This window comes from Macrotis lagotis, chromosome 1, assembly GCF_037893015.1.
Source record: "Macrotis lagotis isolate mMagLag1 chromosome 1, bilby.v1.9.chrom.fasta, whole genome shotgun sequence".
Taxonomy (NCBI): domain Eukaryota; kingdom Metazoa; phylum Chordata; class Mammalia; order Peramelemorphia; family Peramelidae; genus Macrotis; species Macrotis lagotis.
This window is the reverse complement of record NC_133658.1, coordinates 721987070-722001265: the sequence shown is the minus strand read 5'-3', so window position 1 is coordinate 722001265 and position 14196 is coordinate 721987070. Positions and strand designations below refer to the sequence as shown.

The 14196-nt window shown below is 34.3% G+C and overlaps 1 protein-coding gene across 7 annotated transcripts in view; it reads left to right on the top strand.

The window, feature by feature from the left end:
- Positions 1-13130, top strand: part of NBEA (neurobeachin) — a 796125-nt gene extending 782995 nt beyond the window's left edge. For all 7 annotated transcript variants that reach the window (XM_074216034.1, XM_074216037.1, XM_074216036.1 and 4 more), the window contains 4 exons: positions 6760-6861; positions 7609-7805; positions 9314-9465; positions 11308-13130. In XM_074216034.1, coding sequence (XP_074072135.1) covers positions 6760-6861; positions 7609-7805; positions 9314-9465; positions 11308-11398 — 542 coding nt within the window. In that variant the 3' untranslated portion in view covers positions 11399-13130. The remainder of the gene's footprint in view (positions 1-6759; positions 6862-7608; positions 7806-9313; positions 9466-11307) is intronic.
- The last annotated feature ends 1066 nt before the right edge of the window (positions 13131-14196 follow it).

Below are 14196 nucleotides of genomic sequence, written 5' to 3'. Positions count from 1 at the left end.
ATGGCTTTACATCTCACCTGTGAGAATTACTACTTGTGTGATCATGGGCAGGTCATTAACTTCTAAGGACTTCAAGTTTACTTATCTATAAAAACAGAAGGGGCAAGGACAAAGGATCAGTTAGATGGCCTCTGAGGTTCCCTTCAGTCCTAGTTCTAGAATTCTGTGATTATAGATTCAGATGCACTAGGACCAGATCAGCTTTTTAAAATATCTAATAAGTAAAACATCAAGCAAAGTTTTTTCAAAAATTCACATTAATTTTAATAAATTGAGTGCCTTTAAAAGGATCAAGTCAGGTTGAGTTGACATAAATAGTCACTGAACACAAAAAGCTTACAATTTAAATTTTTTTTAATATATTTTCCCCTTAATGATAATACTCTGGGCAAAACTCTGGGTAAATTCACTTTTCCTCTGAACTATAAAAAGGACTTCTTTATAGATTTAAGACCAACACCCTATTTGCCAAACTGCAGTTAAATATTTGGAAATCATAAGTTATTGTGATGGGGGGGGGAACCAGCTCCATCTACATTTATATCTTTGATTTAAAAGGAACTTGTCAAGCTACCCCAGATTTACATTAGTTAGCCTAATTTGAGGTCTTAATATGGAGGTTGACTATTTCATCAAGTGCCAACGAGACAAACTCTTAGGCAGCTGGGTGGGGTGCAATGGTTAGAGCACTGGACCTGGAGTCAGGAAGACCTTAAATCCAGCCTTAGACACTTATGAGCTGTGTAACCCTGAACAAGTCATTTAACCTCTGACTGCCTCAGTTTTCCAAACTGTAAAATAAGGATAATAGCAGCATCTACCTCAGAGGGTTATTATGAAAGTCAAATGAAATACTATTTATAAAGTAAGAGCTTAGTTGATAATGGGGTCTTTATAAATACTTATTCCCTTCCCTGCTTGTTCCTCTTCATGGGATCCTTTATCCTTGTCAGTGTGAAATTATATTATTCAACTTAACCCCATGTGGTACTGAGATTTCTAAAAAACATGCCTAAGTGGTATGGTTTTATGTTTGCATTCTTTTATTAAGTTTTATTTATTTAAGGCAATGGGGTTTTTAAGTGACTTGCCCAAGGTCACACAGCTAGGCCATTAAGTGTCTGAGATCAAATTTGAACTCAGGTCCTCCTGACTCCAGGGCCCAGGCTCTATCTACTGTGCCACCTAGCTGCCCCCATCTCCTATTCTTTATCTTTTTAAAAGATTGATAGTACTTTTTATGTCCTAGAGAAAAAAATCATTAGAAAATGATAGAGAATGGTAGAGAAACAATTTTCCATTGTATCTTAAATCCTCTGGAGAATAATTCAGGCATCTCAACTTAGAGACTTTTAAATTGCCATTACCAGCTCTGCTAATCTTTCTTTAAATGATTTTTAGTACTTACCATATTGACTCATCAGGGTAATTTATAAACAAAGTAATGCACATACAATAGTTACAGATCATAAAAGTAACAGCCAAAGATTTCCTCAAACACATTACACTTTGATTGTAACTGCTTTATTTATATATTTTATGATCTCTTTATTGAGTGTCACTCTTTAAAAACCTGTGATTTTGAACATAGAAAATTATCTCAGAGACTTGGAATATATACCTGACTAGATGATAGAATTGAAGAAAAGTGAGGGACAGATGCTTTCATCTGAAACAGACTTTTACACAAATTCAGAAACTAATTTGGAAGTGATAAAAATTAATTTGCACACTTTAATTGGAAGCAGTCTCCTGCATGAAAGAGAAGAGAGGAGAGCAGGCAGCTTGTATGAAAAGCTGATTGAATTTTTTGTCAGGTAGGTATGTTGGACTTGGCCGTTTATCCTCTTGAGCCTCTCTTTGCAATATATCACATTCTGCCTCTGACTGGTGTTCTTTAAGAGGATCAATGCTATCCCTGTTGTGTCCCTAGAGTTTGAAATCTTATTGATCTTGGGACTTGACATTTCTCATTATATACTGTAGCTTCCAAGAGGATAGTCACAAAAGATACTGGTTAACATTGCTTCTTCTTGGCTGGACATTTGTTAAAAAACATTAGAATTAAACATCAAAATTCAATTTGCATTGATATTCTAAAGTATAATAAACTTTTAAAGTAAAAAGAATTTTATTTAAGTAATTAAAATTAGCTTCATAAGATATAATATAAATGATTTTTAAATCTTGGCAGCAACAGATCTTAAGGGAAGAAAAATTATTGTCCTCTCCAAATAGAGGAAAATGAACATTTGAGTATCTATAAACTGTCAGGTACTTTCCTCTTCCTGTTCTTATTCAAAGAAATATTTTCATTCCTGTGTTTTTCAAAGCATAAAATAACAAACATACATGAAAATCAGAAAACTTTAGGCCATACTTTCTTTTAACTGTTTATTTTTCAATACTAGCCACTGCTCTCAAATCTATGACCTTTTACTAAACATTTATAAAGCTTTGCTTCTTCTTTTCTTTCCATCCCACCTTCTTCAGTGAAACTTATCCTAATTCCCAGGCTTCTTTCTCAACCAACCAATAAATATTTTTAAAATTTACAGAAATTGGTATGCAAATCTTGTTTTCCTAGAGTACACAAGCTTCTCAGAGAAGGGTCATTTACAATACCACATATATTCCAACTTCTATAAGCTTTTATGGGCTTAATCATATCCAGGGATAGTTTTACACAAAAGGCATTTTTGTTTATATTATATTCATAATGTTGATGCCAGTGTCATTGCTATAGAATGAACATTGATCCTACTAGAATTTTTCCTTTCTTTGTACCCCCCACACTTAGCAAGCCCTTAATAAACATTTGTTATTGACTGACTGATGTTCCTTCTACTTCTGAAAATGGATTCTCCTGTCCTCTCAGAATTAATACTGATATTTCTCCTCCTTTCTCTGTAAGGATTATAACCTGATTTCTTTCTATACCAGATGCTGGTTTGGGAAGGAAATATCTTGCCTCACTACATACTCAGTAGTGATTGGCAATAGTGATTGAGGTCCAGCTTCTAACCATTTGACTCTGCCTTTCTTTGCTCCCATTTTTGCTAAGCCTGGGAATAGGGTTTAGATTCTAATAAAGGGGCAGTGAGAAGGGCAAGAGATAGAAAAGTTGGTGCCATTTATATATCATCTCTCCAGGGATCTTAAGTATATGGGACAATACTGTTGTCAAGGTGAAGGATACCAAAATGCTACACAGCATCCTTCTTCCATGTATGACTTAATTTGAAAATGTCATAAATGGAATGGACCTGGGGGAGTGCTGGGACTTCAGATCTGAATTTATTCTTTAAATATATAAGGAATTTGTTGGCAAAAGAGGAACTCAGAAGAGAAAGTGGTATATATTATAAGTATATATTAAGAAAGTAAACAATTTTTTCTTATTTTTCAACTTGTCTGATAAGACTGTAGATTTGTTCCCATATCTCATATTTCATCTATTCAACTTATTTCATATAATATGTATTAGATACTTACTATACAAAACATCCTATTATGTGCTTGACCTCTATTCAGTGAACTTGCAGAATGAATGGGGAAGTCAAACAGAAAAGCATGAGAGATTTGGAGAGTTCAGATTATAATTTATTGTGAAATAAATATGAAATGGTAACAAATGTATATTTTGATTTTTTAAGTGAATTTTTGCTTAAAATTGTGCTAACTCTGGGCCCATTCATCATTACTATCTATAAAAATTCTTAAGCTGTTTTTTTTATGAAGGCATGATACACTCAAATTGATGTGACTTACTAACATGCTAATTTACATCTAATAATCCTTAATTGTGTCTTCAGAATGTGCTAAGAACCTTCCATTTTTGGTGGTTTTTAAATGAAATCCTGGAAAAAAGCAGTTTTTGAGTTTTTGAGTCTCTCTCAGACTGGTATCTAGGAGTTTGCACAAACTTTAGGCTCGTAAATATCATAGCAAGAAGAAATGTGATCATTTGAGATAGGAGCATTATTTTCCTTCACTAAACACAAAAATCATAAGTGCAACCATAGCAGTGGGGATTTATCAAGGGGGCCAGTGCCCTTGTTCCAGGACAACAGCAATGGTGACCAAACAGAGTTTGGCATAGCACTTTCCCTTGTTCTCTTTCAGTATTGGAGGATTAAAAATTTCTTTAGACATAATTTCTAGTTCCATTAATCAAGATTACTATAGTAGGAAGCATGAATGATCTTTAGAAATTTCAACATTCATTCTTGCCAAAAAGCATCATTTTTATAACAATATTTAATACTTTCATATTTTTTCTAAACATTATTTTTTTTAATTCCTTTTATTCTAGATAATGGTAACAAGATGGTATAGGTGCAATGTCAACATCACTTCCTACTCCAGCAGCTAAAATACAAGGGATCTCAAATTTGAACACATTAGCCCTTTTCCTTCCTCATAATTCCATCACAAATGAAGATCTTCACCTGGGGGAAATGATTCTGGAGTGACAGTGATGGTGTTTTTGTTCTTCATGGGGTGACATCACTTGCAGCTCCCTCCATGAATAACCTTTCAACTCCATCTACCTCTATCACTTGTGAGGGGACAGTGATGGGTTACTTCTTAAGATTTGAAATGATTTCTAGGGTGTATGACAATCTTTCCCTTTCAATAAAATGAAATATAGGAAAGATTTCTCCCCACTGCTGTTGGTAAACACACACATATATATGATGTCCTTTTAACGAGCTTGAAGGAAAAAATTTTTTCAGAAACTATGAAATCACTATTCAAATTATCAGCTTCCACAATTTATCTAAAAGATAGAGATTATAATGAAATAGAAACATTTGAATTTCCTAAATCAAGCAGTTATCAACAAGGAAATTTTTCCTTTCCATACAAATAAAATAAGCAGAGTTTTTTATATTAGTTTTATATCACAGATATTACATTTTGAATGATAGTCTTATTTGCTTTTTCCATATGAGATGATGTTGACCACTTTAACAGATATCTTTGTTTTTTCCACATTAATAAGTAGTAGAATTTTTGTTGTTGATATTTCATAACATGTTAGAGAAAACAACTTGATAAAAATTCCTCTAATCAACCTTTATTTTATATAAAGTATACTGAAACAATCAATTGTGTAGTTACAAGATTTTTCCCTCTAAAATGTTAGTTTCATTAACAGTTACCCATAAATATAAAATTTATACAATTATATTTAAATTATACCTTTTTACTGAAGCAGTCAGAACTTTTCTAAAGTATATACATACTTTAAATATAATATGGAGGTGCTTCAGGAAAAATCCAGGCATGCCTTTTCATTTTAGGAAAATTTAGGTATTTAGAGCAAGTTAAAGTACATTATATAGATTTTGCTTTATGTCTGAGCAAATACAGAAACTATAAAGTCTCTCTTTTCCTTTTTCTCTCTTTGTCCCTCTCTTTTTCCTCCTCTTTCTGATAAGTTTTTTCATCAGAACCAGGCTAGAAGTGCAAAATGGCCACTTATGGACAGGATCCCAATATTGACGAACATACATAGATATATAGATATATAGTGTTTGAAGATAAATTAATCCTGATTAATTTGTAATATGTACGAATATGTAATATGTAATATGTATGAATTCTTAATTACCATGGACTTGTATATCATCTAGTTCTATCATTTAGAAATTTAGAAGCACCTCTGATTTTCTTTATCCTTATATCTGATAATTCCTCCAAACCTGATGATGATGCTCTATGGCTATACACCAGTCTGTCTTTGTGGTAGTCTTACCTGTTTCATAAAGAATTTAATAATACATATTAATGTTTGTATCTACCTTCTTTCCCACATAGCTAAGTTCTTCCTAGATCTAGGTTCAAATTATATTCCTGGATTTTTCAAAACTTCTTTTTGGCCTCTCTTCTTTCAGCATTGCTCCCAGCAGTCAATCTTTTTCACCAAAGTCCTTTATTGACTGCTGCTATTTTTCTTATTCATTCACCTCATACCAATCACTACTTCAAACTGGGCCCAGCACTCTCTACATCCCCTCAGGGTCCCTTTGATTCTTACACTTTGATTCCATTTAGCACCTTTTTTTTAAGCTCACATTTGTTTTACCATTTATATAGTTTGAAAATAAGTAGAATATAAAATATTAAATTATATAGTATCCTGGGTAATAACAAACTTATCACTGCTGCACATCATCTGTGTAATATTTTTTTCAGATTTGTTTAATTCACTGTTGTCTTTGAGTATAAACTTCAGCAAATGGACCAAATCTGTTTCATTCTCATTGTTTCTCAACTACTCTTTGTACTCTAACATTTAGCATGGTAATAGTCATTCACTAAAGTGCTCTGTAATGTTTGTCAATGAGGATGCTTCATTATTTCCCTATGTTAAAATAATGATGAGTAGAGTTCTATACTTGGTTTACAATAATAAAGAAAAAAGTTATTATTCATTAAAACATCATATATATAATATGAATAATCTGGTTAATTATATGAACTCTGCATTTCCCCTTACTATTGGAGAATTAAATTTTGTGACTTACAACAAGTCACAGGTTTAGGGGCATCTAGATTGCGCAGTGGATACAGCAATGGCCCTGGAGTCAGGAGGACCTGAGTTCAAATCTGGTCTCAGACACTTAATAACAATCTAGCTGTGTGACCTTGGACAAGTCACTTAACCCCACTGCCTTACAAAAACAAAAAAGAAAATAAAAAGAAAAAAGTCACTGGTTTATATCAGCAAACTATTTCTGGTTTTTACAGGTGATTATCCCGCTCCACGAGCTGTCCTTACAGGGCATGACCATGAAGTTGTCTGTGTATCAGTCTGTGCTGAACTGGGACTTGTTATCAGTGGTGCTAAAGGTTAGAAGTCATTTTAAATCTTTTAAAATGTAGAATTTTCTTTTGGTGAGTACTTTGCATTCAATTATATATTCCCAATAAACAATTATAATTGTTATCAAATCTGTAGCAACTTAGTTCCAATATTTAGACTAATAACCAATATAAACTGTATAATAATAAATTCTGTATGCTACTTTTTTATTAGCAAACATAAATCCATTCCATTTTGTATTATTCTTTAATGTTGGGTGGCTGGAATTAGGCTTACATTTAAGTTTGGGTGTTCAGAAGTAAATATGATTTCTTGGTCCTCCCTTCCTCGTTCTATATCAACAAGCATTTATTAAACACTTACTTTGGTACCAATTACCTACTGAGAATTGGGGATATAAAAAAAGGTAAAACATGATTGCCTCCTAGGAACTTCATTCAAAATTGATGATGGGGCAGCTGGGTGGCACAGTGGATAGAGCACCGGCCCTGGAGTCAGGAGTTCCTGAGTTCAAATCCGGCCTCACACACTTAATAATTACCTAGCTGTGTGGCCTTGGGCAAGCCACTTAACCCCATTGCCTTGCAAAAACCTAAAAATAAATAAATAAATAAATGAGTTAAATTGATGATAACTGCATTTATAATTTTAATTATCATATCATTATTCACTTTTATGTTCATAATAATAAAACAACACAAGGATAGTATCTAGATTCTGTACTAGTGGCTTTATATCTGGTATTTGAATATTGCTGTTCTTTTCCCTTTCAGAAGGCCCTTGCCTTGTACATACAATCACGGGAGATTTGCTGAGAGCACTGGAGGGACCAGAAAACTGCTTATTCCCCAGATTGATTTCTGTGTCCAGTGAAGGCCACTGTATCATATACTATGAACGAGGACGGTTCAGTAATTTCAGCATTAATGGAAAACTTTTAGCTCAAATGGAGATCAATGATTCAACCAGGGTAAATCTCAAAATTTTAGACTAGAAATGATCATTGTTGGAAAGGATGTGGGAAATCTGAGACACTAATAACATTGTCAGTGTTGCCATGAAGTCATCCAATCTTTCTGGAGAGCAATTTGGAATTATGCCCAAAGGGCAATAAAAATGTGCATACCCTTTGATCTAGCAATACCACTACTGGGTCTATACCCTGAAGAGAATATGCAAAAGGGTTAAAACATCACTTGCACAAAAATATTCATAGCAGCCCTGTTTGTGGTGGCAAAGAATTGGAAATTGAGGAGTTGGATAATGGCTGAACAAATTGTGGTATATGTATGTTATGGAACACTATTGTTCTATTAGAAACCAGGAGGGATGAGAATTCAGGGAGCCTGTAAGGATTTGCATGAACTGATGTTGAGCGAGATGAGTAGAACCAGGAGAACACTGTACACCCTAACAGCAACATGGGAGTGAAGATCAACCTTGATGGACTTGCTCATTCCATCAGTGCAACAATCAAGCACAATTTTGGAGTATCTGAGATGGAGAATACCATCTGTATCCCAGAGAAAGATTTGTAGTATTTGAACAAAGACCAAAGACTATTGCCTTTTATTAAAATATATATATACATATCTTATTATGTAATTTTGCTATCTCTTATACTTTATTTTTTTCCCTTAAGGATATGATTTCTCTCTCATCACATTCAACCTAGATCAATGTATACCATGGAAACAATGTAAAGACTAACAGACTGCCTTCTGTGGGGGTGGGGGGGAAGCAAGATGAAGAGAAAAATTGTAAAATTCAAAATAAATAAGTAATTTTTTAAAAAAATGTTTACTCTAGAACTTCAGAAGAAACTATCTTCATTAAGCACTCCATGATTGATAATAGGATTTATAATTGAAAGAAGGGATTTTAGCAGCAAGTAGCTTCTTTGACTCCATAACTTTTAGATGAGGAGAAATTTAATTTTTAACAATTGTTTTAATAAACTCTTTGTAAAATAAAGGGAACTTTAATGAACATCATGTAAAAATCCTTAAGCGTCATATTTCACTAGACTTGGGAAAGTCATGCAATATTTCTTTATTATTATTATTATTATTATTTTGCAAGGCAGTGGGGCTAAGTGCCTTGTCAAGGGTCACACAGCTAGCTAATTATTAAGTGTCTGAGATCACATTTGAACTCAGGTCCTCCTGACTCCAGGGCTGGTGCTCTATCCACTGCACCACCTAGCCACCCCAAAGTCATGTAATATTAACTGCATTTCATCTGAAATAAAAATAATCATATTATCCATTTAACCTCACATAAGATAAATGCTTCTGAAAGCACTTTGAAAAATATAAGAGTACTTTATACACATAAGATAGTATTGCATATAAGGGGAAAATAAAATATTTTTGAGCTCTTTGCAGCTATAAGTTTTGTCATTTATAAAAACATCAAGAATATCATATATTGTTGTTTATTGAGAAAAAGTTGTCTATTTTTCTATGCTTTCTGAAGGCTATCCTTCTGAGCAGTGATGGACAGAACCTGGTCACTGGAGGAGACAATGGAGTTGTGGAGGTATGGCAGGCTTGTGACTTCAAACAGCTTTATATTTATCCTGGATGTGATGCTGGCATTAGGGCAATGGATTTGTCTCATGATCAAAGGTGAGTTTCAGCAAAGAAATTTATTTAATTAAAAACACTGTGGGAAAGGATCCTTCATATATGAACCAATAGAATATGAGTTCTGTAACACTGCTATTAGTATGCCCCCTGCAATTTATGCCCTGAGGAAGAATCTTAGACCTTAATAAGAGAAATTAAGTAAGAAACAAAGTAAGAAATTAAGTAAGAGCAATACAGTAAAAAAGCAAAAGGTGTGGAAGCAGTGAGGTCAAGAAGAAAAATGTGAACAAGCTCCCCTTGTCCACATTTAAAGTATCATAGAAAAATTGTTGTAGATATAGTTTTAGGTTAATTGTTTTGAATGTAATGTTTAATAAGTTTGGGTGTACAAAATTAATTAACTTCATAATAATTTTTTTTAAGGAACTATCTCTTAGAATCTTAACCTGGCTTTCTAAATTTGGTGCTTCAAATGAGCATTGCCCAGTATTTATGTTAAGATAAATTTACAATAAAACAGATTAGTTTTCACAATTTGGGGCATGGTGTTCAGCCAACTAGTACCAGGAAAATGTATGAATAAAATGCCTAGGCTCTGCAATCAAATTACCACATATTTAATGGATACTTGGATTTCATTTATTATTTGATATAATCTTTTCTTATAGTTATTATTACTCAATTGACAGATTATTCTTACTTGCAAAAATCTAGTGCTTTGTATTCATCACAAAATGCATAGAATGTTAGAGATACCAAAAATACAGCTAGATTTAATGACTTGGAAGTTGATCAGATCAAAGACAGATTGAGAACAAACCCATAGGATCATCCGGTCCTCATTTTAAATATGAAGAAACAAAGGGAGCAGAGAAAAGGATTCACAACTAAGTCCTGACTCCAAATTCAGTGCTTTTTCTTTTTAATTCTAACTGGCTTAATATGGCATGTAATTTTTTTTAAGGTTTTTGCAAGGCAAATGGAGTTAAGTGACTTGCCCAAGGCCACACAGTTAGATAATTATTAAGTGTCTGAGGCCAGATTTGAACTCAGGTAATCCTGATTTCAGGGCCGGTGCTCTATCCACTGCACCACCTAGCCACCCCAGCATGTAATTTTTTAAGCTAAAATCATATTTATATAATATGGAAGTTGATGAACTAAGAAATTGATTAGTTGAGTGAGGGACAGGAAGAATGATGAACATTCCCTGTCAAGAGAGCAGGAGTATGAGTGCATCTAGGAGTTCTGTGCATGGGAGGTAGAGGGGAGGTTTCCACTGGATCTTGGCTGGGGAGGGGGGCTGGTTGGGGGCAGGATTGAGGAAGAAGGGGATTTCTCCATTCTTTCATTCTCCTGTATTTTGATCTGATTTCAGCCCTTCCTCCTGAAGAAGATAAAGCTTTCTGGCTGAGGATAGAGAAGGGCTCTGCCTCATTAGAAAGGTTAATGATCTTCTTTAGTCAGTCAATAAACATTTATTAATTGCCAACTATGTGCTAAACACTTTAAAAAAAGAGAGAGATACAACTCCCAAGGATATCACGTGTAATGGGAGAGACAGCCAAGAACTGCATCAGTGGGAGGGTTTAGGGCAGTCCCTCTACTAAAGGCAGCTAGAGTAGGATGCTCTCCCAGCTCAGTGATACCTCTGCCTCTCTGTTCTAGCATTCCCTGATTTCTTCCACTTAAATTCCTCTTAGGATTATTTCAGTGTGGACTTGTCAACACTATTAGTATACATTTTAATCCCATCTAAATTGTTGCTTATTTCAAGTTAGTGGAATCCTGAATGAATGAGGTTTTGTGGTATAAAGTGGCAAATCCCTAAGATATCTGATTATTAGTGCAAACACTTAACAAATATCTCTACTTTTCCAGGACTCTGATCACTGGCATGGCTTCTGGTAGCATTGTAGCTTTTAATATAGATTTTAATCGATGGCATTATGAGCATCAAAACAGATACTGAAGACAGTGGAGAGCTGAATCTAAGTGAAAGTTGAGAGCACAAGTGCTACAATGAAGGACGTTCTCTCTGGTGGAAAAACACGTCTCCATTGGCCTCCGTTGTACATTCCATTACACCCAGCAATAGCTGTACATTGTAGTAAGCAACCATTTTACTTTGTGTGTTTTTTCACAACTGAACACCAGCTGCTACCAAGCAAGCTTGTATCATGTAAATTATATGAATTAGGAGATGTTTTGGTAATTATTTCATATATTGTTGTTTATTGAGAAAAGGTTGTAGGACCGTCACAAGAGACTTTTGAAAATTCTGAGGAACCTTGTGTCCAGTTGTTACAATGCTTATGCTAGGAACCCAATCTACATCCCATTTCCAGCCTTTTTTCAAGCTGAGGAAAAAAAATACGTTTGATACTTTGTACATCAGATGCATCTTAACTTTAAAGGGATACTTTTGTAAAAGTAAAACCTTGTATAAAGAACAAAACGTTTCTTAATTTTATTGTGGAGTTACAACTTGCATGTACTTTAAACCCAATGTCTTGATGGAACAGGTGTGTTCACACAAATTAAACTGGAGATTTGTCCGAGGGCACAGCTTGTGTTAAAGGGTTGAATTTGGACTCAATCAGTAATTTTTGACATTCTCACAAAAACATGGTTCACACTTTTAAATCTAAATTCATCCCTTCTAAGTGAAGTTTGCTCATAAAGCATTTGGATATCAATTCATTATTTGCCATTTTATACAATGAAAATTAAATCCTTTCCTCCTTAATCTGAAAACCAAGTGAAACAGGGGTTTAGGAATATGGTTCTGGTTTTCATTGTATAAGCAGGAGTCATGCTTGTTCAGTTCCCCAGTACTTAAATGACTCCCCATCATAATGTGTCAAAAGTGCTATACTTCTGGAGTCAACCCATTGGCTTAGTTTGGGGATCAGATAATCACATTTTCTCTTTATTTCTTCAGATAACTTGGTTTCTTTTAAAAAAAAGTTGAACTTCATTGTAATAATTGAATTTTTTTTAAGTTCTTGAGAAATTTCCATCTAAATCTACATTCTCGGCCTAAGGCATTTCATCTTCCATGATATTAAACAATGGCTATCAAATTATTTTCCATACATTGTATTGATCAATGTATACCCAGAGGTACATACACCTTATTTCATGTTTCTTCTTTGTATATTTGGTGACTGTATTGTCATAGATGTACATATTGTGTCAGTAGGGCTATGAGGCATGTAACAGGAATGTAATTTTCTCAAAATCTACACTCACTTGCAGTCATTTATTTAAAAGATAAAACAAGATAATGGATTCTTTGTATCGGCACTTTGCACCAGAAACATATCATTATTTATTGCTGTGATTACTTATTTGTTCCCCACCTTGTATTAGTAAGTTTTAGCACTGAATTCCTTCTTCACTGTTGTTTGTATTTATGAAATTCTGAAATCATGGGGAATCAAAGTAATGATTAAGTTATTCATCACCAGTCTGTAAGCAATATTTGAGTTTTGTAGCTTAGAATTGGGAGAATACTGAACATCTGGAAGATAAGTCCATTTCATCTTGAGACCATGGTGAAATATTTTGGATATATAAATTCCTTAAGCTATTGTAACCATGTTTTATTGCAAAGATGTAAAATATGCCAGATGTGTGTGAGTTGGAAATCAAAAAAGAAAAATAAAATATGCAAAGAATTCACTGATTGTTTCATGTTTCATTAAGTATTTCACGAGTATAGATTAATAATGTTATACAGCCTTAAGAAGTTAAATACCCTCTTCTGTGTAAGGGCTACAGTATTTGAAAGAGAAACAAAAATCCTGATGAGATTTGGTAATTTGATAAAATATAAGCTATATTCCTGGGCCATATGGCAGAGATTTGGATCAGCAGTGATCAGAATGATACTCTCTCACTACTCTCTCTCTCTTCTCTTTTCTCTCTCACACACACACACCCATATAATTTTTAAAATACGTATTTATGTATATATAAATTTGACTAATAGTGAAAGATATGTAAGTTCATACATGCTGAGTGTCATCACTGCATATTAATAGTTTGAAATCATGCTATTTGTAACTTACAGAGGAGTTAAGCAGTTAGGAGCCCAGTGAACAGAAACACTCTTGAGGATCCACTCCAACAACTACACCACCAAGTCCCCCAGCCATGGGCCAGACTTTCTCTAGAAGGGGACCCAAGAGACAAGAACAGAAGAGGCCCCTTCAGCTCCAGGGCTTTAGACTATTGGAGAGAGCAAAGCAGCAAAACAAAGTATCGGTTCACTCTGTTCAAAGAAGACATTTTTACTCAAAGTGAAAAGAACTCCCAGGATGTACAATAATCCAAGGATCAGCAGCTTATAATTCAGTCCCAACCCAATTTTTTTAGAGGTGACCAGGCTGTCAGGTTACTTAAAACAGCCCAAGTTAGGAAAAGACACTGACTAAATTCCCTAAGGCAAACACCACCACCTCAATCACCAGACAGAATTAGGTCTTTTAAATGTGTGATATACTGTGATCCCTCTATCACATGTGAATTCCTCTTTAAACAGGTTCAGAGGGAGCATCATGGATTGCCTGGTCAAATAATCAAACCACAATTGGGTACTTTAAATAATGGGGAGAAATCAACCGGTAGACTGAGTTACCCCCATACAAACCCTAAGAGGAGCAGTGTAAACTAGCCCTCCCAATTTCCCAAACTTCATCTGGCAGGTTAGATTCTGCATACAGTATCTTTTTTGTTCTTCATTCATTTCAGTTGTGTCTTGAC